Source organism: Arachis ipaensis, chromosome B1, assembly GCF_059453495.1.
Source record: "Arachis ipaensis isolate K30076 ecotype BB chromosome B1, ASM5945349v1, whole genome shotgun sequence".
Classification (NCBI taxonomy): domain Eukaryota; kingdom Viridiplantae; phylum Streptophyta; class Magnoliopsida; order Fabales; family Fabaceae; genus Arachis; species Arachis ipaensis.
This window is the reverse complement of record NC_142436.1, coordinates 602,588-625,170: the sequence shown is the minus strand read 5'-3', so window position 1 is coordinate 625,170 and position 22,583 is coordinate 602,588. Positions and strand designations below refer to the sequence as shown.

The 22,583-nt window shown below is 34.4% G+C and overlaps 2 protein-coding genes across 8 annotated transcripts; both read left to right on the top strand.

Annotated features, from left to right (window-relative positions):
- Positions 1-1,966: 1,966 nt before the first annotated feature.
- LOC107616589 (ABC transporter G family member 32) lies at positions 1,967-12,807 on the top strand. Its single transcript, XM_088500733.1, has 24 exons — positions 1,967-2,392; positions 2,755-2,875; positions 2,979-3,067; positions 4,293-4,377; positions 4,710-4,869; positions 5,298-5,374; positions 5,442-5,495; positions 5,582-5,672; positions 5,753-6,054; positions 6,331-6,612; positions 6,856-7,172; positions 7,252-7,412; positions 7,499-7,602; positions 7,751-7,913; positions 7,998-8,117; positions 8,205-8,296; positions 8,368-8,700; positions 8,841-9,131; positions 9,300-9,383; positions 9,474-9,607; positions 9,680-9,907; positions 10,005-10,176; positions 10,970-11,224; positions 12,244-12,807. The coding sequence occupies exons 1-24, from the start codon at positions 2,118-2,120 to the stop codon at positions 12,511-12,513; spliced, it is 4,260 nt and encodes a 1,419-aa protein (XP_088356859.1). The 5' UTR covers positions 1,967-2,117; the 3' UTR covers positions 12,514-12,807.
- Positions 12,808-14,794: 1,987 nt separating this feature from the next.
- SUA (suppressor of abi3-5) lies at positions 14,795-22,505 on the top strand. 7 transcript variants are annotated; one of them, XM_021113838.2, is made up of 16 exons: positions 14,795-15,010; positions 15,372-15,514; positions 15,754-15,794; positions 16,035-16,857; positions 16,941-17,012; positions 17,103-17,195; positions 17,275-17,354; positions 17,439-17,574; positions 17,849-17,936; positions 18,156-18,247; positions 18,372-18,440; positions 18,841-19,020; positions 19,466-19,634; positions 19,869-20,789; positions 21,471-21,649; positions 22,142-22,505. In XM_021113838.2, exons 2-16 carry the CDS (start codon positions 15,467-15,469, stop codon positions 22,325-22,327), a joined length of 3,177 nt encoding a protein of 1,058 aa, XP_020969497.1. In that variant the 5' UTR covers positions 14,795-15,010; positions 15,372-15,466; the 3' UTR covers positions 22,328-22,505. The 7 variants fall into 7 exon arrangements, with proteins under 7 accessions (XP_020969497.1, XP_016173042.1, XP_020969519.1 ...); XM_016317556.3 differs by having other exon boundaries at positions 17,436-17,574; XM_021113860.2 differs by lacking the exon at positions 15,372-15,514 and having other exon boundaries at positions 14,816-15,010; positions 17,436-17,574.
- Positions 22,506-22,583: the final 78 nt, after the last annotated feature.

The window sequence follows — 22,583 nt, the reverse complement described above, 5'->3', positions numbered from 1 at the left end:
GAAAGATCGAGCTGTGATGGATTATTTTTGTGAAACCTTCTTTTTTGAGATAAAGTTATAGTGACATCAAACTAATATAACTATATATGCCTATAGCGATCAATTCTCAAACTACTCGAATTTGTGATACACTCAACTACGTCTTCTAGAATTGGAAATTTGGAATCATTTTAGGTTTAATAGCGGATCAGTTTTTAATTTAGTTGTGTTATCCATAGTTACACGGATTTAAATATTTCAATTTATGAAATAGTCTTGATTTAAATTAGTTTCTTAAACTTAATTTTGTTTCTTAGTCTCGTTGGTGGGATAGTGACATGTTATATGATATATGTGACATATCATCAATTATTATGTGACATGTCACGTGATTATAATCCTTCGTGATCCCTTACAACAAAAAAAATTATTTCAATAAGAGAATTAATTTCACCTCTGATCAACAACCATTTAAGAGATTAAAATAATAAAAAATAGTATGTATACACTAAAAATTTAATCATCAAATCAATTATTACATATCATTTTTATATATATACATGTATTGTTATACATATTTTTATGTATATTTTATATTTTAATATGTATTTTATGTAAATAGACGACTAATTTTCAGTAGGTCTGTAATATAATAATTAAAATAATTTGTATAAAATCAGTTTTGTTTTAGGTTAAAATATCTGTGCTCTCATATATATTGCAACCACTTTGCAAGTGTGCAAAGATAAAAAAGAAGACAAATCAATATGTGAATTTTTTTTGTTGTAATGTATATTTTTTTATATTTTATATATTATTTTAATATGTATGTGAGTATTTTCTTTAGACTAAATCTCGTGCATGAACCTCTTTCAATAACGTAGAACAAATAGAGGAGAATAACGTTTTACGTGTGTTTCCATTTGATGATTCTTGGCTTTGTGCATGGAAGTAAAGAAAGAAAAAGGGAGATATAACTCGCAACAACACTTAAATCCAAAATACAAGCTGAAAAGGGAGGTAAGTTGCAAGTAAAATCAAACGTAAAAGTTCCGAAAACGCTTGCCCCTTCAATCATCACGACTAGTAAACCACCGTAATGTACAATAATGCTTCATACTTCATTTTCAAGTTGTGGCCCTTTTCCCAAAATCGGGACAGTACTAACCCACCATGTCTACCGTTGGATCGTGGTCACCACTCACCACTCACCACAAGGATGAGATTGTAAATTCTCCATCCCGTTCTAGTCTACTTGTTATATCATTCTAAATGACCACCGTACTCTTCCGATACTGAAAAAAGTATATTTTTTTTTCCAATAACTGGCTTTTATTGAAAATATTATTCGATCTATCTTTTCACAAATATTAAGAATTAAAGGGAATATGTTTCACAGTGTTTGTAAATTAATTGAAAAGTAAAATTCATATTAAAATTTGTGGCTGAAAGTCGAAACCATTAGTATTTTACACCCATTAACAAGTCCATACACATACAAGTACAGGTACAGTTATGCATTTATTTAACTCTTTATCAAAGTCAAATCTATTTATTTATTTCTAAAATCATAATCCAGAGACAGTGTTAGTGTTAAAGTGTTAAGGATTAAAAGGCATTATCGCGAGGGTAGTTAGTTAGCGGTAGCGCGTGACAGTCACAGTGCGAGAGCCTCGTGTTTGATTTTGATTTTTCTGAATTATTGTTTGTTTATCCTTTCCCGCGGCTATTAAATGAGGGAAGGTCTAACTGGAGAGATAAAGAAAGACACCAGAGTGTTGTGCTCTTTATCGTAGTGCACCAACTCAAACCTCAATATATGTGGAGAGGGAAGAAATATTCAAGTCTCTATCATTTAATGCACACCTCAACTACCTGTCCAAACAACACTTAATCTATATTTGTAGTAGCAGTAATAGTAGTTGTATCGTTGTACCTTCTTCAGTTTTTCGTCATTTCTCATCTCTTTCTGTCTCTCACACACTAACACCACCGTTGAACTGACCAGTAACCACCCTCACACCACCACCAACATCTCACGTTATTATTGTTATTATATTCTATTTTGTTCGAGTTTGTTAGACAGTCAGGGGTTTCGTGAGCTGCCCGCTGGCAGAGAAGGTGGCCGAGGGGGCGCAATGTGGAATTCGACGGATAATGCGTTTGCGAGATCGACGTCATTTCGGAAGGAAGGGGAGGATGAGGAGGCGCTGCGGTGGGCCGCGCTTGAGAGGCTCCCTACCTACAGGCGAGCGCGGAGGGGAATCTTTAAGAATCTTGGCGGCGACAAGAGGGAGGTCGACGTCGCAGACCTTGGTATGCAGGAGCATCGGATCCTTCTCGAGAGGCTCGCCGATGCACTCGATGATGATCCCGAGACGTTCTTTCAGCTCATGAGAAGTCGATTCGACGCGTAATGATAACTTCTTTTCTGTGCATTCATAAGGAAAATGTAGAATCTAGTAAACTTATAATTCAGAGTTCTGAAATCAGAAGTAGTATATTTTTCAAAATAAAAATCTAAAAAAAATATTTGTTAGGTGTTACATTTGATGTACTCGTTATGTACTCTTACTATAAAATTAATTATAATTGAGTCTATATTATTGTTAATAGAAAATGATGTAGGTAATAAGTACTGTCTTTACTCTGTTTCTTCCATGTGTAGTTGGAAATAGTGTTTGTGATTTGTTGTATACTTATTATTTTGACTGGATCTTTCGTTTTTGCTTTGAATGTAGCTAATAATCCTTTTATTTTTTTATGTGTCCGCAGAGTAGATTTGGAGTTTCCGAAGATTGAAGTTCGGTTTCAAAACTTGACAATAGAGACTTTTGTCCATGTAGGAAGCAGAGCATTGCCTACAATTTCCAATTTCATTTGCAATATGAGTGAGGTAATATATAGTATTTCCTGTATTTCTCTTAGGTTGACTTGAATCAACAATTTTTTTTGTTTTTTTATATAGTTTTTTAATTTGATTTCGGTTTGTATTATAGGCTCTTCTACGACAAATGAGAATATTAAGAAGGAAGAGAAGCAAATTGACAATTATTGCTGACATTAGTGGGATTATAAGACCTTCAAGGTCAGTGATCAAAGTTATTATTCACTTAATTCTAATATTTTATTAGATTCATACTGGCCTTAATGTCTTATTGAGAACCACAAGAAATAGTTTGAGTATTTTTTATCGCAAATTTGTGTAATATTGGAGATTTCAAAATTGAAAGACAAAGTTAGTATTACAGTCGGCTGTATCTTTCATAAATAGAAATCCTAAATGTTTAATTTCTGTCCTTTTTGGAGTGCTGATATTGTTCACGATTTGTTGGATGCGAACCTTGTTAGATAATATATACAATTATTAGCCATGATCATTTTTAAGTGGTTTGGTGGAAATTATGGATGCTTAAATTTTTTTAAAAGAAATTAATGAGTACATAATTGGTGGGAACAGAGAGTCAGAGAGTATTCCTGCTTGTTTGTTAAAACTTTTTTATTTAAGTTTTAATGTGTTTTTTTTTTTTTTTTTTGTCTATTTTAATATGTGGTTATGCCTAATTGCTTATAGATTTGCATTGGCCAAATAGAATATTCTTTAATAGAAGAATGGTTATTATTATTTTTTAAAGTTTTTCTTCTCAATTTTTGTTAAGTTCAATTTTATTGATAATATAAAAAATTTGATATGGTCATTCAATCAATTAGATTCATGTTTAAATAATTTTTTAAGTAATGAATTTAAGAATTTATTACTTATATAGCAATACACATCTATACAAATTTTTTTACAATTGACAATAAATAATTTAAGAAAAAAAAACTAAAATATTATTATCAGCGTACTTCATCACACAATCCCGTCAAGTATTTTCCTTCGAATTTTTATTTTCTATCAATTATTTTCCCTTTTTCTTTTTGGGTATTTAATAATGCATCCTTTTGTAGAATCATTGTCCCTGTATTACATTGATATGTGCCGAACAATAGAAAAAAAATTTTGTTTAATTTTTAGTTGTCGCAACTTGTTATCATCCATGTTGGCTAAAGTTTTCTATTCAAAATTTATTCATAATTTCACATATAAAAAACAATAAAAATATTGATAAATTAAATTAAAATATGATTGTTATTAATTAATTATGTATTTAAATTATTTTTTAATCAATAAAATAAAAAAATATTGGTTGTCAGGAGTCAAATGGTATTTACAATAAAAAAATTACAGACGTAGCAAGATTGTTTAAAATAACCATTAATAAATTAATTCGCTATGTATATGATAGGATATTGTTTTGTCATTGTTGCAGACTAACGCTACTGTTGGGTCCACCAAGCTCTGGAAAAACGACACTTCTATTAGCTCTTGCTGGTAGGCTGGGACCTGGTTTACAGGTATACTAATTAAGTAGGCTAATTACACTCACGTTGAACAATAGTATAAGAATCCTTGCTAGAGTCTCTTTTAAACTTGATAACATGAGCCAACGAGCTCTAGTTCAAATGACATAATCTCGTTTGAGTCTTACTCCTAATTTTGGAAAAAAAAAATTAATAACATGAATCATCATGTGAATGGAGCAATAGGTTGTTTGGGTTTTGAAATTGATAATAACCGAAGGCAATAAGCACTGGTAGGAGTTATGTCTACATTTTATTTTGGACTTGTATCTTTGTCTTCTTTTCTTTTTGTCACCACCTCATTTTTGTTCTTATGTCATCCACAGATGTCAGGGAACATTACTTACAATGGACATGGTTTGAATGAGTTTGTTCCTCAGAGAACGTCTGCATATGTCAGTCAACAAGATTGGCACGTGGCAGAGATGACCGTGAGGGAAACTCTCCAGTTTGCAGGCCGCTGTCAAGGCGTCGGATTTAAATTTGGTAATGTGTTATGATAAACAAGTTAAGTTGAGTTGTTGATTTTTATATTCAGTTCATTAGGTAGTATTTGATGGAGAGATAGAGATTGAAATAAGTATTTTGTTTGGTATAAAGTGAAAGACAAAAATTAAAACAAGAATGAAATTCTAATTTAATTTGTACAAAAGGTAAAATTGGAATTAATTAATTGAAATGAAGATATTTTAGGTATAAAATATTATTAAAGTTTCAGTCTCTATCTCTAAATATTTTAGTCCCTGTGTCCCTTAAAATACTAAAATTTTAGGGGCAGAGACAGAAATTTAAATACGAGTCTCTGAACGAACAAATATGATAGTGAACTTCAGTCTCTGTCTAAGTACCTCAAAACAAAAGCTACCTTGGAAAATACTTCCAATTCTAAGTACTAAAGTTTTGAGCGTTAACAGATATGCTGCTAGAGCTTGCTAGGAGAGAAAAGAGTGCTGGAATAAAACCAGATGTTGATCTTGATCTCTTCATGAAGGTATGCTCTTCATTAATTACGAAAACTTGTTACACAAACTAATAATCGAATCTATTGTCTTTTGTAGTCAATTGCTCTTGGAGGACAGGAAACAGATCTTTTGGTAGAGTACATCATAAAGGTATTCATTATGCAAATTGCGAAATAGTTTAGTATTTGTTGAGTCGATAAAAATGTAAGAATAGAGCTGAGATATTTCTCACAAAGATATTAGGTTTGGACATATGTGGAGACACATTGGTGGGAGATGAAATGCTCAAGGGAATCTCAGGAGGACAAAAGAAGCGACTTACAACAGGTTTATTATAACATTGACATATAATTTGTCTTACATTTTAGTATGAGCTATGCTAACCAATTGATGTGTGAGATTTGTAGGCGAGTTACTAATTGGTCCAGCAAGAGTTCTGTACATGGACGAGATATCAACCGGCCTCGATAGTGCAACCACTTACCAAATCATTAGATATCTTAAACATTCTACCCGTGCACTTGATACAACCACTATCATATCTCTTCTCCAACCAGCTCCTGAGACCTATGAATTGTTTGATGATGTCATTCTATTGTGCGAGGGTCAGATTGTTTATCAAGGGCCCCGTGAATCTGCTCTTGAGTTTTTCAAAATGATGGGGTTCACTTGTCCTGAGCGAAAGAATGTAGCAGATTTCTTACAAGAAGTAAGTGGTAGCAATATTTGATTCTTTATTTTAGGGATGTTAGATTCAGTAGAATATCAGATGTTCTGGTATCCGGATGGTTATTCTGGATAATATGAGTGTATTGTGTTTGAGAAATTAGTAGTATTTTACTCTGGACGTTCATTTTTTAATTCATATTGGACCAAATAAATAGCTCATTGTACACATTGTACAAATACTCCATTGGTTCCTAGTGAGATTCTTTTAATAAAAGTGCTGGCCTCTGAAACTTTCTAACTAATTTTTTGTTAACAGGTTACGTCAAAGAAGGACCAGGAGCAGTACTGGTCTGCTCTGGACCAGCCTTATCAGTACATAGCTGTTGGGAAGTTTGCCCAAGCGTTTTCATTGTATCGCGAGGGAAAGAACTTATCAGAGGAGCTAAGAGTTCCTTTCGATAAACGCTACAATCATCCCGCAGCCTTGGCTACTTGTACCTATGGCGCCACCAGGCTTGACCTTCTCAGGACAAATTACCAGTGGCAGAAGCTTCTTATGAAACGGAATTCATTCATCTATGTTTTCAAATTTGTTCAGGTACTGTGTTTAGCCTATATAGTTAAAGGTGGAAACTCAGGTGCAATGGACTTCAGGTGAAATTGATAGCTGAAAGCAGTTAGATAAAAATTTAGTCAAATCAATCAAACTATCTAACGGCTCTCAACTATCAACTTCACGTGAAGTCGACTGTACCTGAGTTTCCACTAATTTTAGATTTTGTTTTTATTGAATCAACCACCTTCAGAAGCCGACAAAGAAGAATGTATTTATTCTTTGCAGCTGTTTTTGGTAGCTTTAATTACAATGAGTGTATTTTTCCGGACAACGATGCACCATAATACAATTGATGACGGTGGATTATATCTTGGTTCACTGTACTTTTCAATGGTTATTATTCTCTTCAATGGTTTTACCGAGGTGTCAATGTTGGTTGCAAAGCTTCCAGTTTTGTACAAGCATAGAGATTTGCACTTCTATCCTAGCTGGGCATATACAATCCCTTCTTGGTTCCTTAGCATCCCAACTTCTCTCATGGAAGCTGGTTGCTGGGTTGCTGTCTCTTACTATACAATTGGATATGATCCTTCAATTATCAGGTAACTTTCAATTCTAACTGGACTTTTGTGTATTCTTAAGTTTTTTTCATGAGCCATTTTTGTGTTTCTTGATTTGCAGATTTTTTCGGCAATTCTTGCTTTATTTCTTTCTGCACCAGATGTCTCTAGGCCTATTTCGTCTGATAGGATCCTTGGGGCGGAATATGATAGTGGCCAATACTTTTGGATCCTTTGCCATGTTGATTGTGATGGCTCTTGGCGGATACATCATTTCAAGAGGTTATATAGGAATTCCACTCTGCATTCTCCTAGTTTGATTTATTTATTGAACTGTGTTTTATGAAGTCTTTGTCATTTTTTGATAGATCGCATTCCAAGTTGGTGGATATGGGGTTTTTGGATTTCTCCTTTAATGTATGCACAAAATTCGGCTTCCGTGAATGAGTTCCTTGGGCATTCCTGGGATAAGGTATCATTTAAACCGTTTTAATCATAACTTTGAGAGCTATGTAACAGTATTTATTCACAGGTTAATGCTGTAAAGTGATGATCTCTATTTAGTATGCATTCAATCCAACAATTTCCTTACTCCCTTGAAATTCTTCTCTTTATTACAGACAGTACAAAATCAGATCACCAACTATCCCTTGGGTAAGCTAGTGTTGAAACAGCGAAGTTTGTATCAAGAGAGCTATTGGTATTGGATTGGTCTTGGAGCAATGGTTGGATATACAATTTTGTTCAACACATTATTTACTATCTTCTTAGCTTACCTTAATCGTAAGACAAATTCCTCTGTATACTAGTCCCCTTAATTGTTTAAAATAGGACAATTTAAGATCTTGTTCTCCTTATTTTCTTCAGCTTTGGGAAAACAACAAGCTGTAGTTTCAAAGAGTGAGCTAGAAGAAAGAGAAAAGAGAAGGAAAGGTGAAAGTGTTATTGTTGAGTTGAGAGAGTACTTGCAGCATTCAGCATCTAGTGGTTTGTAAAATGTCTATACATATTTTCTTTGCCTGTTTCTGTTCAGCTGGGAAATATGACATTCATTTTATTGTATTGTCATCCCAGGAAAGCATTTCAAACAAAGAGGAATGGTTCTCCCATTTCAACCTCTTTCCATGGCTTTCAGCAATATCAATTACTATGTGGATGTCCCTTTGGTGCGTAAAAAGAAACCCCCTTTCGCCCCTAAAAAGTGTTCTTAAAGATATTTGATTTATTATTTCTTCAGGAATTGAAACAAGAAGGGATACAAGAAGAAAGGCTGCAGCTGCTTGTTAATGTTACTGGAGCTTTTAGGCCTGGAGTGTTGACAGCATTGGTTGGAGTAAGCGGAGCTGGAAAAACCACGCTAATGGATGTCTTGGCTGGAAGAAAAACTGGAGGTGTTATAGAAGGGAACATATACATATCTGGTTATCCCAAAAGGCAAGACAGTTTTGCAAGAATTTCTGGTTATTGTGAGCAGACAGATGTTCATTCCCCTTGCTTGACTGTCTGGGAGTCCTTATTGTTCTCTGCTTGGCTCCGGTTATCTTCAGATGTTGACTTTGAAACGCAAAAGGTGAAGAGTTATATTATTTGAACTCAGTCTTTGTTTAGACACTAGACAATACAGTTACCAAAATCATATGAACTTGTCATTACTATTTCATTTTTGAAAGTATGCATTATTGCTTTTGAAGAGTTTGATTGGCATGGCAGGCCTTTGTTGAGGAGGTAATGGAACTGGTGGAACTCACTCCATTGAAAGGGGCACTAGTTGGTCTACCTGGAATTGATGGCTTGTCAACAGAACAACGAAAAAGATTAACAATAGCAGTTGAACTGGTTGCAAACCCATCTATAGTTTTCATGGATGAGCCCACTTCTGGATTGGATGCCAGGGCTGCAGCCATTGTAATGAGAACTGTTAGGAATATAGTGAATACTGGCCGAACCATTGTGTGCACAATCCATCAGCCTAGCATAGACATATTCGAATCGTTTGATGAGGTACATATTGTAGGCCAGTAGGAAGCTTTTCAGTTTTCATATCCTTTTGTCTATAACTACATGCAACATATGCTAGTTTCTGTTATATAAATGTATAGTTTATACTTTATAGCTTAGCGTCACGGCCTTGGACACACTAGTCTAACCAAAATCCAATTCCTTTTATAGCTTCTGTTTATGAAGCGTGGAGGAGAGCTCATATATGCTGGTCCACTTGGCCCTAAATCTAGTGAACTTATCAATTATTTCGAGGTTAGCTAATTGATGCTTAGCTTTCACTTATTTATGTGATATATGAATGGTGATGAAACAATCCTCAATTACTTATCTATGTGATTGTAGGCAGTGGAAGGGGTTCCGAAGATCAGGTCTGGATATAACCCTGCAACATGGATGTTGGAGGTTACTTCTTCAACAGAAGAAAACCGTTTAGGAGTGGACTTTGCAGAAATATACAGAAGATCAAGTTTATACCAGTATGTATAAATTTCAAATTAGTACTAAATAAATAACCAGTTTCTGTATACTAATACACCATTCATGTAAAGGTATAATGAAGAATTGGTTGAAAGCTTGAGCAAGCCGAGCAATAATTCAAAAGAGTTGCATTTTCCAACCAAGTATTGTCGGTCATATTTTGATCAGTTCCTAACTTGTCTTTGGAAGCAAAATCTATCTTACTGGCGTAACCCACACTACACTGCTGTTCGCTTCTTTTACACTGTCATCATCTCCTTGATGCTTGGCACAATATGCTGGAGATTTGGTGCTAAAAGGTCTTTTTTCTTTTTCATGCTAATTTTAGTTTGTTTTACACTCCCACTGAATCTCATGAATTTCTCAACATGTTTTACTCTTGCTTACCGTTTTCAGAGACATGCAGCAAGATCTATTCAATGCCATGGGATCCATGTATTCTGCAATCCTCTTCATTGGCATAACAAATGGCACAGCCGTTCAACCTGTTGTTTCGGTTGAAAGATTTGTTTCATATAGAGAAAGAGCTGCTGGGATGTACTCGGCCTTACCATTTGCTTTTGCTCAGGTATCTTACATTTCAGATAGGGGTGTTCATGGTCCGGTCCGGCCCGAAGACCCGGCCTGGTCCCGAATCTTTTAGGAGCTAATTTTGTGTGATTTTACCTGGTCTAGAGCTGGGTAAGGGTCTCAAAAATAGACCCAGTCATTATTTCGGGTCCGGTCCGGTCCATAGTTCGGGTCACCCGAACTCAGCCGGTGGCTCAGTCATCATACACAATTAATATTTTGTGTTATTATTGATAGATGATGGCTATTTTTATATGGAGTTTAAGTATTATAAATCTTAATATTTTGTGTTATTAGTCATTATAAGACTATAAGTTAATGTTTTATACTTAAAATACATAAGACTTTAGACTAATGCATAATATTGTGTTATTTGTATTTATTTAAATATTTGGTATTATTAGACAATATTAATATTGATTGTGGTTATGTTTAATTTTAGGAAAGGGTTGATTTTTGTTATATTTTTCTAAGTGAATTTTACCATGTCAAATAATGGTTGGAGTCTTAGACATTTGGATATTTTTACATGTTAACTTATAATAAGGTAATGTTAACGGCCCGGTTTTTACCCGATTTCTATCCGGTATAATCATAGCCCGAAAGTGTGTAGGTTTCATCGGGTCTAGGGTTGGATTCAGATCTAACAAATAGACTCGGTATATATTTCGGGCTGAGTCTGAGTCACATCAAACTCGGTTTCACCCGATCCATGAACACCCACAATTTCAGATGAGAAAGATTTATTTTGTAATAAGTAGATTAATATGTTGTACTTCTTGGATGTGCAGGTTATTATTGAGTTTCCTTATGTGTTGGCACAGGCTATGATATACTCCACAATTTTCTATTCCATGGCTTCCTTTGCCTGGAGTGTTGATAGGTTCCTATGGTACCTGTTCTTCATGTATGTTACTATGCTGTATTTTACCTTCTATGGAATGATGACAACGGCTGTCACACCAAATCATAATGTTGCTGCCATTATCGCTGCTCCATTTTATATGTTATGGAACCTTTTCAGTGGTTTTATGATTCCTCATAAGGTATGAAACCTCAACCTCAATCTTTAATTCATTTATTCTGCATTATTTGCCAAGGTCTTGAGTAATTAAACTGTAACTTTGGACTATTTGGTGTTAACAGAATGATTTGATGATGTAGCATTCTTTCAAGGATTTAATTAATGAAGAAAATCTTGATGAATATAATAATAGTTTACTCTGTTGAATAACCAGCAGCCAGTAACTATTATTTACTACTACATATAGTGTTTATTTGGACACTATTAAATTGATTAAAAAAAGTTTTTTATTTATTTTTTAGTGTGTTTGGTAAATTTTTAGTAGTAAAAGTAAAAGTATTAGAAAAATAAAAAAAAAATATATCTTTTTTAGAAGTTACAATTTACATTTTTTTAAAAGATTTTTTTTAAAAAAAAATTTTCACGTAATAAATAAACAAAAAAATATTTTTATATTGTTATACCCAAACATAATTGATAAATAAAAATATCCAAACATAAAATTACTTTTACTTTTTTACTATAAAACACGGACACTTCGTTGAGTTGCCGTGTCCGCGTGTCGGACGAGTGTAAAAAATTCTTGTCGAGGCAAATTTGGACACACCTAAATACTATCACGTGTCAACGTGTCTAGCCTTATTCTTAACATGTATTCTTAAAATAAATTCAAAAATAGTATATATTATTATTATTTATTATAACAAAAAATATTTTAAATACTTTATATAATTAAAATAAGACATTAAAAATAATTAAAAAAATTAATTTATTTTTTAATATCAATAAAATTTCAAAATATTATTACTATTTATCCAAAAAAAATATTTTATATTTTATATATGTGTGTCCCCGTGTCTTGTAAAATTTTAAAATTTATGTGTCATCCATGTCGTGTCCCGTATCGTGTCGTGCATCATATTTTTTTAAAAGCTCCAAACAAGTCTATATTTTAGTTAGATTTTCCGGTTAAATTTCATACATTACTTTAAAATGATCCATTTAAGAACTTTTTTCTGGATGTGGCTTTAATTTTCTCAGAGAATCCCTGTTTGGTGGAGATGGTATTACTGGGCAAACCCTGTAGCCTGGAGTCTTTATGGTCTCCTGACTTCACAGTATGGTGGTGATGAAAAATCTGTGAAGCTATCTAATGGGAATTCCATGGCTATTTCGCAAGTACTCAGAGTTGTGTTTGGATACAGGCATGATTTCTTGTGCGTTGCCGCTATTATGGTTGCTGCCTTCTGCCTATTTTTTGCAATAATATTTGCCTTTGCAATTAAATCCTTCAATTTCCAAAGGAGATGATGGTATTTATATGCACTTGCAAATAAAGCCCCCAAAATTATATATGTACTCAATTGTTGTATGTTGGATTCTCCGCACCTCATAAAATAAGTGTGTATAGCATAGATAGAAGAACTAGAATGTGCTTTTTAGGGTTTGTAAACTAATAAGAATATATTGTCAAATTTTTATTGGTTGAGTATAATTTTATTGTAAATTTACACATTCTTGGTTTGTAGGATTTGTTGGATGAAAATTCACATATTCTTGATTCATATAAAACATACTTATAAATCTTCTGTGTATTGAATTGCAGCTACAGTTTACCTAAAGAGCCAAATAGTCAATTAGTATATGAAATGTTATGCAATTTTTTTTGGATGGTAATGAACAAACCTTATCCCTTGGGAGAAATACAAAATTTGTCATCTAGAAAGGTGAATATGGATATAATAATTGAGTTTCAAACTTTCAATTGTTTAATCTTTTAAAATGCGACGGAAGTGAGGAAACATATTGCTTGCGGAAATAACTCCGGACGATATAACAAGTTACAATTTTATTAGGACAATTTGAAAAGAATTAGTGTCGTTAAGAGTTGAATTGTTTGTCTAATTTGTATTGTGTTATGTAACAAAGATGTGAAATATGGATACTATTTGTTTTTTGGTTGTGTTTTTTTTTTACAGGTTTGGTGTGCTTGACTATCATTTTTTAGTAGGCAATGATCGTTCCCAAGAATGTTGAAAGAACATTTTCTAAGTTGGACTGAGATATCCATTAGTAAAGAGGTGCCTAAGAAATGGATGGTGTGTTTCTATATGATTATTTGGAACATTTGGTTAAAAAGAAATAGAAGGATTTCCAGCACAAGGAAAAAGGGATTGACGAGATTATCCATTTTTCCTTTACAAACTACAAGAAGTGGTTAGATGTGAATCCTTTCTGTTGTTGATAGCAATGCCGAAAATGATAAAGGATAAAGTTTAGCGTTCTTTGTGTTGCCTAGTTCTTTTTTATATAGTTTGTGCTGATCTTATTATCGTCTTCGTATGCTCCACCTGTTGTGTTGAGCTAGTTTCTTTCAAAAAAAAGTGAGGAGACATATTATTAATTATTATAATGTCCTAAAGTCATTTTAGTATTCATATAAATGACTTACTCGAACTATTACTCAACCAAAAAATCAAAGCGTTGGTTTCGACTAATAAGGATAGACATAAGAAAAAAAGATAATTTTGCAATTTATAGACTCAAATGGTGAATATACAAGTACAATATATGCTGTTCTATATCTCTATGAATCTAAAAACTTTGCTTACATTATATTATTTGGTCTACGTACCGAAATTGATAACATTTGAGATTATGTAGGATTATATACGAAAGATCTATTTTTACTCTCTCTTAGCCCTATATCTCTTATCCTTAGGATGTCTTCCTCTACTAACAGATTTTTTCGAAAAATTTCATTTATTCTGGTGTGGATGGCAGGCAGGCTATATTTATTAGTTTCAACAGGACTTCTTTATAAGCTTATTAACTATTATCTAAAAATAATTAAGTTATCAATGATAGAATGTAATTAAAAAATAACTCCTCACGTACGAAATTATAGAAGATCCCTTTTAAGATCAAACAATTCAATCGAATTGAGTATAATTATATGTGTGATAGTATTAAAATAGATTAAGTAGATCATCTGCACCTAGTGAATTATACACTAAAAATTTAATAATATAACTAAATATCACTTAATTAGTATTCACTGTTTATATGAATACAATATAAACTATTTTTGTCAATTTTTTGTTTGATTGTATAATAGTAACAGAATGTAACATTTATTTAAATATACAAACATAATAGTTTTTTATATTTAAGTAGAATCTACTAATATATACTAAAAAAATAATAAAATTATTTTGACTTTTATAAATAGAGGATGGAACAGTGTTATGCAATGTATAATTAATTTTTATACAAAGATTTTTTTAAGTTAAAAATAATAATTACTAGTATTAATAGATAAATATTAATAAATTTTTATAATAAAATAATATATTTATACATAAATATATTAATGATTGATTTTATTATATAAATAGTATTTTTATATATTAATATAATAAAAAGAGATTAATCTCTCATTTTATATAACATGTAAAAAAATTTATTGTTCATGTATAAAATTCTTTATTTATAGATTAAAAAATTAAACGATGAATAGTTATGAATACATGTATTAATTTATTAATTATTAATTAAATAATTAAATAGGATCTTGATTTTTTGCATGATTAATGTACTGGCCTATGGAATCATTGCCACTTAGCAGCACATTCATTTGAAAGTTGAAACACAAACAAATCGTTTCCCCTTCTCCAACAACACAAAATACCTCTCTCTGAGTTCCAATTTGGCGCTATCTCCCTGCCAACTGAAAACCCTAGATCTTCATTTTGGGCACCTGAATCGCGGTATCCGACTTAATCTTACCAAACCTGTCCTATCATCGGTAAAAACCCTAACTATTCTGGCCTTTGATTTTCATATGATAATCGGAAACATTATATTCATTGTTTTTGTGTGATTGTGCTGATTTCGTTACTGTCGATTGGACTTTTTCATATTTGATGGTTGTTTAAATGTTAAAGCTCAATTTGTTATGTGATTTAATTTTAAATTAGTTGTAGAGCTGATGAATTTTGTTGTGTGGTATACCTAAGGGGAGGATTTGGAAGAAGGTAATTATGTTTTTGAGGATTGCAAATTCCTATTCGAGTTATGAAAGAAGAGAGGGCCAACAAAAGGTCATGGGAATTATTGGTTGTTGGTTCAATGGTGGATAACTCTATCTGTTTGTATGCATATTACAGGGGAGAGAGGTTTTGAGACCCAATTTTGCATTCTCGAATTCGAAATCCATCTTGAGAGAGTTTCTCGCCTCGGGGGGCTATTGGCTCGGCAAGAAATGGATCCTGGTCGCTATGGTCTTCATCAAGGCTGGGATAATAACAGCGTAATTGTGGTTTCCTCCTTAAATAAATTCACCTATAGTGGGGATGATTATTCAAAGAAACTATTAGGGGGTTTCAATGTGATTGAATTTTTTACCGGGGAAAATGTCATGTCATCCTTAGAGAAATTATGAAAGAAAGCTAGCTGTGGGGGCAGTGAGGATAAGGACTGGATTTGCCTAACACTCCTCTCATCATTGATTATTTGTTGCTGACATAGCTTATTCTCTTGAATCCACAGGCTCTTGAGGGTTATGGTGCGGTCCATGAGCCAAATTATCGGTGAGTGCAACTGCTTGTTGCTTATCATCACTACGGTAATATAAAGCCTTGGGCAAATTTGTATATGTAATTTATATTATTTTATACTTTATAGATAGAAATGCTTCATTATGGTATAATATGGTACATGATTGTCTCAAGATCTTCTATTGATCTTTGTGCTGCATAATGTATTTGTTTGGATGCATATTATCGAGTTTTATCTTTTCCTTCCTCCCATTTTATCCATTTGTTTGGCAGGGTTGGGGGTGCTTATGAGGATAGACGCTTTGTAGATGAAAGATATCCAAGGGATGCCATATACCAGAGAAATGCTTTCCATCGTGACATTTTGGATAGGGAGGGCTATATGCCACCAGGACCTCCTGTTGGCCACTGGAATCAATCCAAAAGGAGAGGTTATGAGGAAGATTATCCAATTGACAGAGAATCTAGACGTTTTCAGAGGCCTTATCATGAGCCATATAATCAGATTGATGCCTACAGGGAAGCCGATATTGACACGTTCCCAGAATATGATAAGTTTCGAGATGGTTATGGCAGCATTGAAAACTATGGTGATCGAGGATATGATAAACCTGCCAGGTTTGGAGGACATGACCGTGATGATTATGCATATGATGACTATGGCTACAAGTCCCGTGCTTCTCATCATCGTAGGGAGGATAGCCATGAGAGGGATTATGATCATGGCCGCCATAGTTATGATTCTGATTATGAAAGAGGCAGTAGAAGAGATAGTAACTGGAGGCGACGTGGATCACGTGATCGAGAACATGATAGAAGAGGTCTTAGTCGGGAAAGAGATGTAAGCCCGCGTAAGAGGCGTGAGCATTCTCATTCTAGGTCCCGGTCCCGTTCCCGGTCCCGGTCCAAATCTCAGTCCCATTCCCGATCCCGCTCCCAGTCTCGTGGATACGACGATCATCCAAGATCAAGGTCCCCTCGAGGTCGAAGCCATAGTCGGAGTTATAGAGAAGATAGCTATAGTGACAGTCGATACGATAGAAGTGAAAGACGCAGGGATCGTGAGGATAAACGTCAGCGTGAACATTATTCAGTGGTATGCGCCCAATGTAACTTATATGTTTTAATTGAGTATCTTACAAATTCTGGACGATCTGATGTAAAAAGCTATTCTACCAGGCCCCATCTGCAACTATTGTTGTGAAAGGTCTCTCACAGAAAACTACTGAGGAGGATCTGTACCAAATACTTGTATGTGCCCCTGAATTTGCTTCAGCATTATTATGTACTTATGTGGCTTTTGTGGTCTTATTTTACTGACATTATCATGGATCTCTTTAGGCGGAGTGGGGACCCCTTCGTCATGTTCGTGTTATAAAGGAAAGAAATTCTGGCATTTCTCGGGGATTTGCGTTTATCGATTTTCCTTCTGTGGTAATAATCATGTCTGGTTTCCAATGTCATTTTTATGGCAGTTTCTAGAATGTTGAAATGAGAATAATATTATGATTAGGGAGCCGCACAAGCAATGATGGACAAGCTAGGAGATGATGGTCTTGTTGTGGATGGCAGAAAGCTTTTCTTCGAATATAGGTATTTTTTATTTCATTCTCAAATTCTGTAAAATTGCCTTTTTATGAGCATCTGTAATATGACAGCCGTACTTTGTTGCAGTAGTAAACCTACTGGTGGTCCAGGTCCTGATGGAGCTATGAAATCAGGCCATAATCATAAGAGCATTACAATACCATCTGATTGGATGTGCACTATATGTGGCTACATCAATTTTGCACGTCGTACCTCTTGTTATCAGGTTCATACTTTCCCTTGCATTGGTTCAGTAATTGGTTTTGCTATCTTGAAGCTTAGTATTCATTCTTGGATATTGCTTTGAACTTTGGCAATGACTAAATTAGTTTTTGGTGCTAATAATAAGCCATATTCTCCCTGATTTATATGCTAACCACCCCCAGATAAGGTACTTCCATTGATTGTAAAAAGTAGTACACACTGGACCATACTAGATCAATAGCAGCATGAAAATGGGCTTCTATTATTAAGTAATTTTTTCACTATCATAATTGCAGTGTAATGAGCCACGAACTGAGGATGCTCCTGCAGCAGATATTTCATTAACAAATTCATCAGCCATAGGGAAGAAGGGTCTGGAGGCAGGTTAGTATAGCACTCTTATTTGAGATTAATATAAATTGTGTGTGTGTGGATGCATTTTTTGGACAAACAAAATTCACCTTTTTCACTTTTTTTTTTAAAAATCAATGTTCAACATTTTCCGTTAAATAGAAAATTTAAGTTGTGGAATCACTTGTTTCAGAACTAGAAATAAATGCGCCCTAAATTTATCTGTTATTAATGAAGTTTCTATGTAATCAGGTCCAACTCATGTTTTGGTTGTTCGCGGATTGGATGAAAATGCTGATGAGGAAATGCTCCGCTATGAGTTTTCTAAACATGCTCCAATTAAGGTTCTATTGATAAATAATTTTATTAAAATGATTCATCCTTCTTCTAGATTGGGATGCTACGAGTCTTGTTTTGCATCTGCTTTTATCATCTATGTGCTAAGAGTAATTTTATCATCAATTACAGGATCTGCGTCTTGTGAGAGACAAGTTTACACATGTCTCAAGGGGATTTGCATTTGTACACTTTTATTCGGTGGGTACAAGTTATGATAAATGCTTGAGAATTATTTTTGCATGCTCTCCTCATGACCTCATCTATTCCTTCTTTTTTCTCCGTTAAAAAGTAATATCTTTGCCGTGAATTGGTCAGTAAGAACTTAATTTTAATAAATTGTATGCATTTGATTTCCTATTTGCAATAGCGCAACCTAGTGCCATTAGAACAAGTCCAAACCTATTGAATTGACTCATTTTGCTTATTAAATGGTTACATGAGAGGATCCATTGCTTAAACTTGTTAGGTTAACTCATTTAACATCCCTATTAATTGTCATGTCACTGTTACAGTTTAGGGTAATAGTAGAGTTTTTTCTTTTTTCTATGGTGGTGAAAACTGAAAAAGGTTAATAATCTGACAAGATACTTACTTTTAGGTGGAGGATGCTACCAAAGCTCTTGAGGCAACAAATGGGACTACTCTTGAGAAGAATGGACAAATTCTAAGAGTGGCATATGCTAAAAGTATCTTGGGCCCTGGATCAGGAGCACCAGGAACTTCCCAATCAAGCAGCCTTGCAGCAGCTGCTATTGAGGCTGCGACCTTTGCTCAACAGGTGTTCTATTCTTTACATATATATTATTGGAATTTATAAATGACTAAGATATATTTTGTATTGTTGAAGTGATTATTGTCGATTTCAAATGATGATTAAAAAAAATTACAAAGCATTTTAATTTTAAAAGATTTTATGCAATGTGAGCATTATCCAAAGTTGTTCGAATCCTCAATATTTTAAGAATAATATATGTAGTTAAATAGTTCTGAGCTCATTTCCTAATTTGACATAGAGCTACTTAGGCCCTTTTTTCCCCCTTTTGTTGGAAGTTTCACTCTGTTTTCGGCAGTTTTCTTTGATTTTAGGTATGATGTAGAATTTTAAGCAGTAATCTTTCATTGATAATATTGCCTCATTTTCGTGTACTTAATGAATTTCAGTGTTCTTAATTGTCAACTTGTCCTGAATATGATTGTTGTCTTGTACTTTTCCTACTGTTCAGTATGATTCTGTGGGGTGGGCTCCAAAAGAATACAATCCCGATGATAAGCAAGCTACTGCTCCTGAGCAAAGCACCGCAGGTGGTGCTCCACAATCAGGCTTTGTTTGGGATGAAGCATCCGGTTATTACTATGATGCCGCATCTGGGTTTTACTACGATGGAAATACTGGTGCGTATGTTGCTATTCGATACAAAACTCATACTGAAGTTTCTCAAAAAACATTTTTCTGAAGTAATTCTTGAGTTACCTTCTCAATTTTAGGATTTTAGTTTATTGTTTGGGCCTTTATTTTTATGGGTTTGGCATAGTTTGGGCAGCATTATGATTTAGAAACACTAAAATACTTGTCAAACGATATTACCTTTTATTTTATTTTCATTTTCTGCATTTTATGGCATGTAGGTCTTTACTACGATGGTAATAATGGGATATGGTATACGTATGACCACCAAACTCAACAGTACATCCCTTGCACTGAACAAAACCAAAACAACACAGCTAACCAGCAGTCTGAACCTTCCAAGGCATCTGATGGTGCCAGTAGTAAAAAGGTGGTAATTTCTGCACCGGCTTCTACTGTTGCATCAGTTGAGAAGCCTGCATCATTGGCAGATGCTGTGCAGGCTGCTGCAACGGCTGCTTTAGCTGCTGAGAAGAAAGAAAAAGAGAAGGCAAAGGAGATAAAACTTGCCTCAAAAAGCAGTATTCTAGCAAACAAGAAAAAAATGAACAATGTGTTGTCAATGTGGAAGCAGAGGAGCCATGAAGGGCAGGCTACTCGAGTAGCCTTGGAGGACAATCAACTCTCTGTTTCCACCGACGATAGGTCATACCCTACAAAGAACAGGTTAAAAGGTGAATCTATGCCTAGGGAAACCAATGTATCTAGCTTGGGAACACATACAACTGTTATCCAGGCTGCTGGTTTGGACTCTCAGGCGCAGGCACGCCCTGTTAGTAATAGTCTTGGTGGAACTATTATGGGAGTTATAAGGGGTTCAGGAAGAGGGGTTGTCAAGTCAGATACCTACCCTGGTTCTACAGCTTCTCCATCATCATTCTCAAGTTCTTCAGCTGCAAGTGTCGATGCACAGATAAGTTCAACTCCTTTTAGAACAGATGTCTCTGCCTTGGGTTCATATACACCATCAGTGGCTGCTGGAAGTGGCAGAAGAAGGTTTTCAGAAGCGCCTAGTTCCGCTTCAATTCATAAGGAGCAACCTCAAACAACCTATAGGGATCGTGCAGCTGAGAGGAGAAGTTTGTATGGCTCATCATCATCGGGTGGGAATGATTTGGCTGATTATGAAATTGGGGATTCAAGTAAGACTGCTTAAATTATTTTTTATTATTTCTTGAGTTCAACTACTTTTGAAAAATAACTGAGGTGAATAGAAAGTATTTGCTTAAGAGAGCAATTATTTCCTCATATTTGAAATCATTGTCCTCTGCCTTTTGAAAGGCTCTGGTAGAAGAGGAAGCTTTAACTTCACATTAGGTGCTAAGTAAGGCCTTGCTCTTCTACTTGTATTTTTGAGATTGGGATATGTAGGCCTGTAAATATGTAGGATTGTCTCTTATTTTTGTGATAATTCTCAAGGGGAATTTCAGAAATCTTCAAGGCAAGGAAATCAAACTTTAGTAGGGTTGTATGTGAAATATATTTTAATATATTTATGATTTAGGATATATGTTTTGTACAAATATAAATTAACCATTATTTCTATTAAGTCTCTAAGTGCTGATCAATTCCAGCCGGTAGAAAGGAATTTGCATTTTCATTTTATTTTATTTTTAGTGAGGCTTGGGTGGCGCATTAGAAAAAAATTTCTTGTATCAAATTGTTGATGCTTCGTATGATATTACTATTTGATATTTGGAGTTTTGAGTAACGGAATAGTAATCAAGAAGCCATTAGCCATTAGGTTCACTGGTAACTTTATATCCTGGACACATGGACTGACTTTTAAGAAACAATTGTTTCTACCTTATGTGACCCTGAAGATCGAGATTTTGTGTCGAGGAAGGGTGATCCTATGCCTTTTCCTCCTGGGGTTGGTGGAGGACGTGCAGTTGGAGAAGTCAACCTTGATACTTTTGAGGTGATTACAGCAGAAAAAGCACTTGATGAAAACAATGTTGGCAATCGTATGCTTCGCAACATGGGATGGCAGGAAGGCTTGGTATCATTTCATTCTCTCTGCACTACATTAGTTTATTATTGATATTAAGGATATGCTTTGTTGCAAGCTAAAAATGAGGGTGGAAATTCCATGAATGAGCTTCTTGAGTAAAATTACATATGGAGCTCATCCATGTAAATTTTTCCTCCCCATTTTCACCCTCCGGCAAAACACATCCTAAAGGCATTAGTTGTCTCCGTGTGACCACAAGGTCACAGGTTCAAGCCGTGGAAACAGCCACTGATGTAATTATCAGATTGGGCTGCATACATTACACCCTTTAGGTGCGGTATTTTCCTGGATCCTTAGTTAACATGGGATGCTTGTGCACTGAGCTGCCCTTTTTATTTTATTTTATCAAATTGCACCTGTAGACTTGGATGGGATATCCCTGGAAATTTGATGTTCTCTTGCAACATATCTATGATTTGAAGAATTCTAGGATTTTAATATTGTGCTTGTTTGTTCTTGAATGTATAATTTGATGCACAGGGACTTGGAAAGGATGGGAGTGGAATGGTAGAGCCAGTGCAGGCACAAGCCATGGAGAATAGAGCAGGACTTGGAAGTCAGCAGAAGAAGTTAGATCCTAGCCTTGAGGTGCAGGCAGGGGACAGTTATAAGATGCTTATTCATAAAAAGGCACTTGCCAGGTTCCGGGAAATGAATGACAGTTAAAGGTTTGAAGTTGAACCCTCCAAAATTGAATATTTAAGCCTTGAGAAATGAGAAACATATAATATTAAAATCTGTAGGTTTTTTTTTTAAATGTTTTCCTAGTGTAGTGACAGTGACATAAAATATTGTCAGTTTTGAAATCTAGTGATTAAGTCAGCTTTCTTTTGCATTGGTTGAACTCAAGTGTATTAGAATGTCATTTAATTTGTGTTTGCCTTGGTGAGCCAAGAAAAAACTTGTGATGGATTTGTATTTT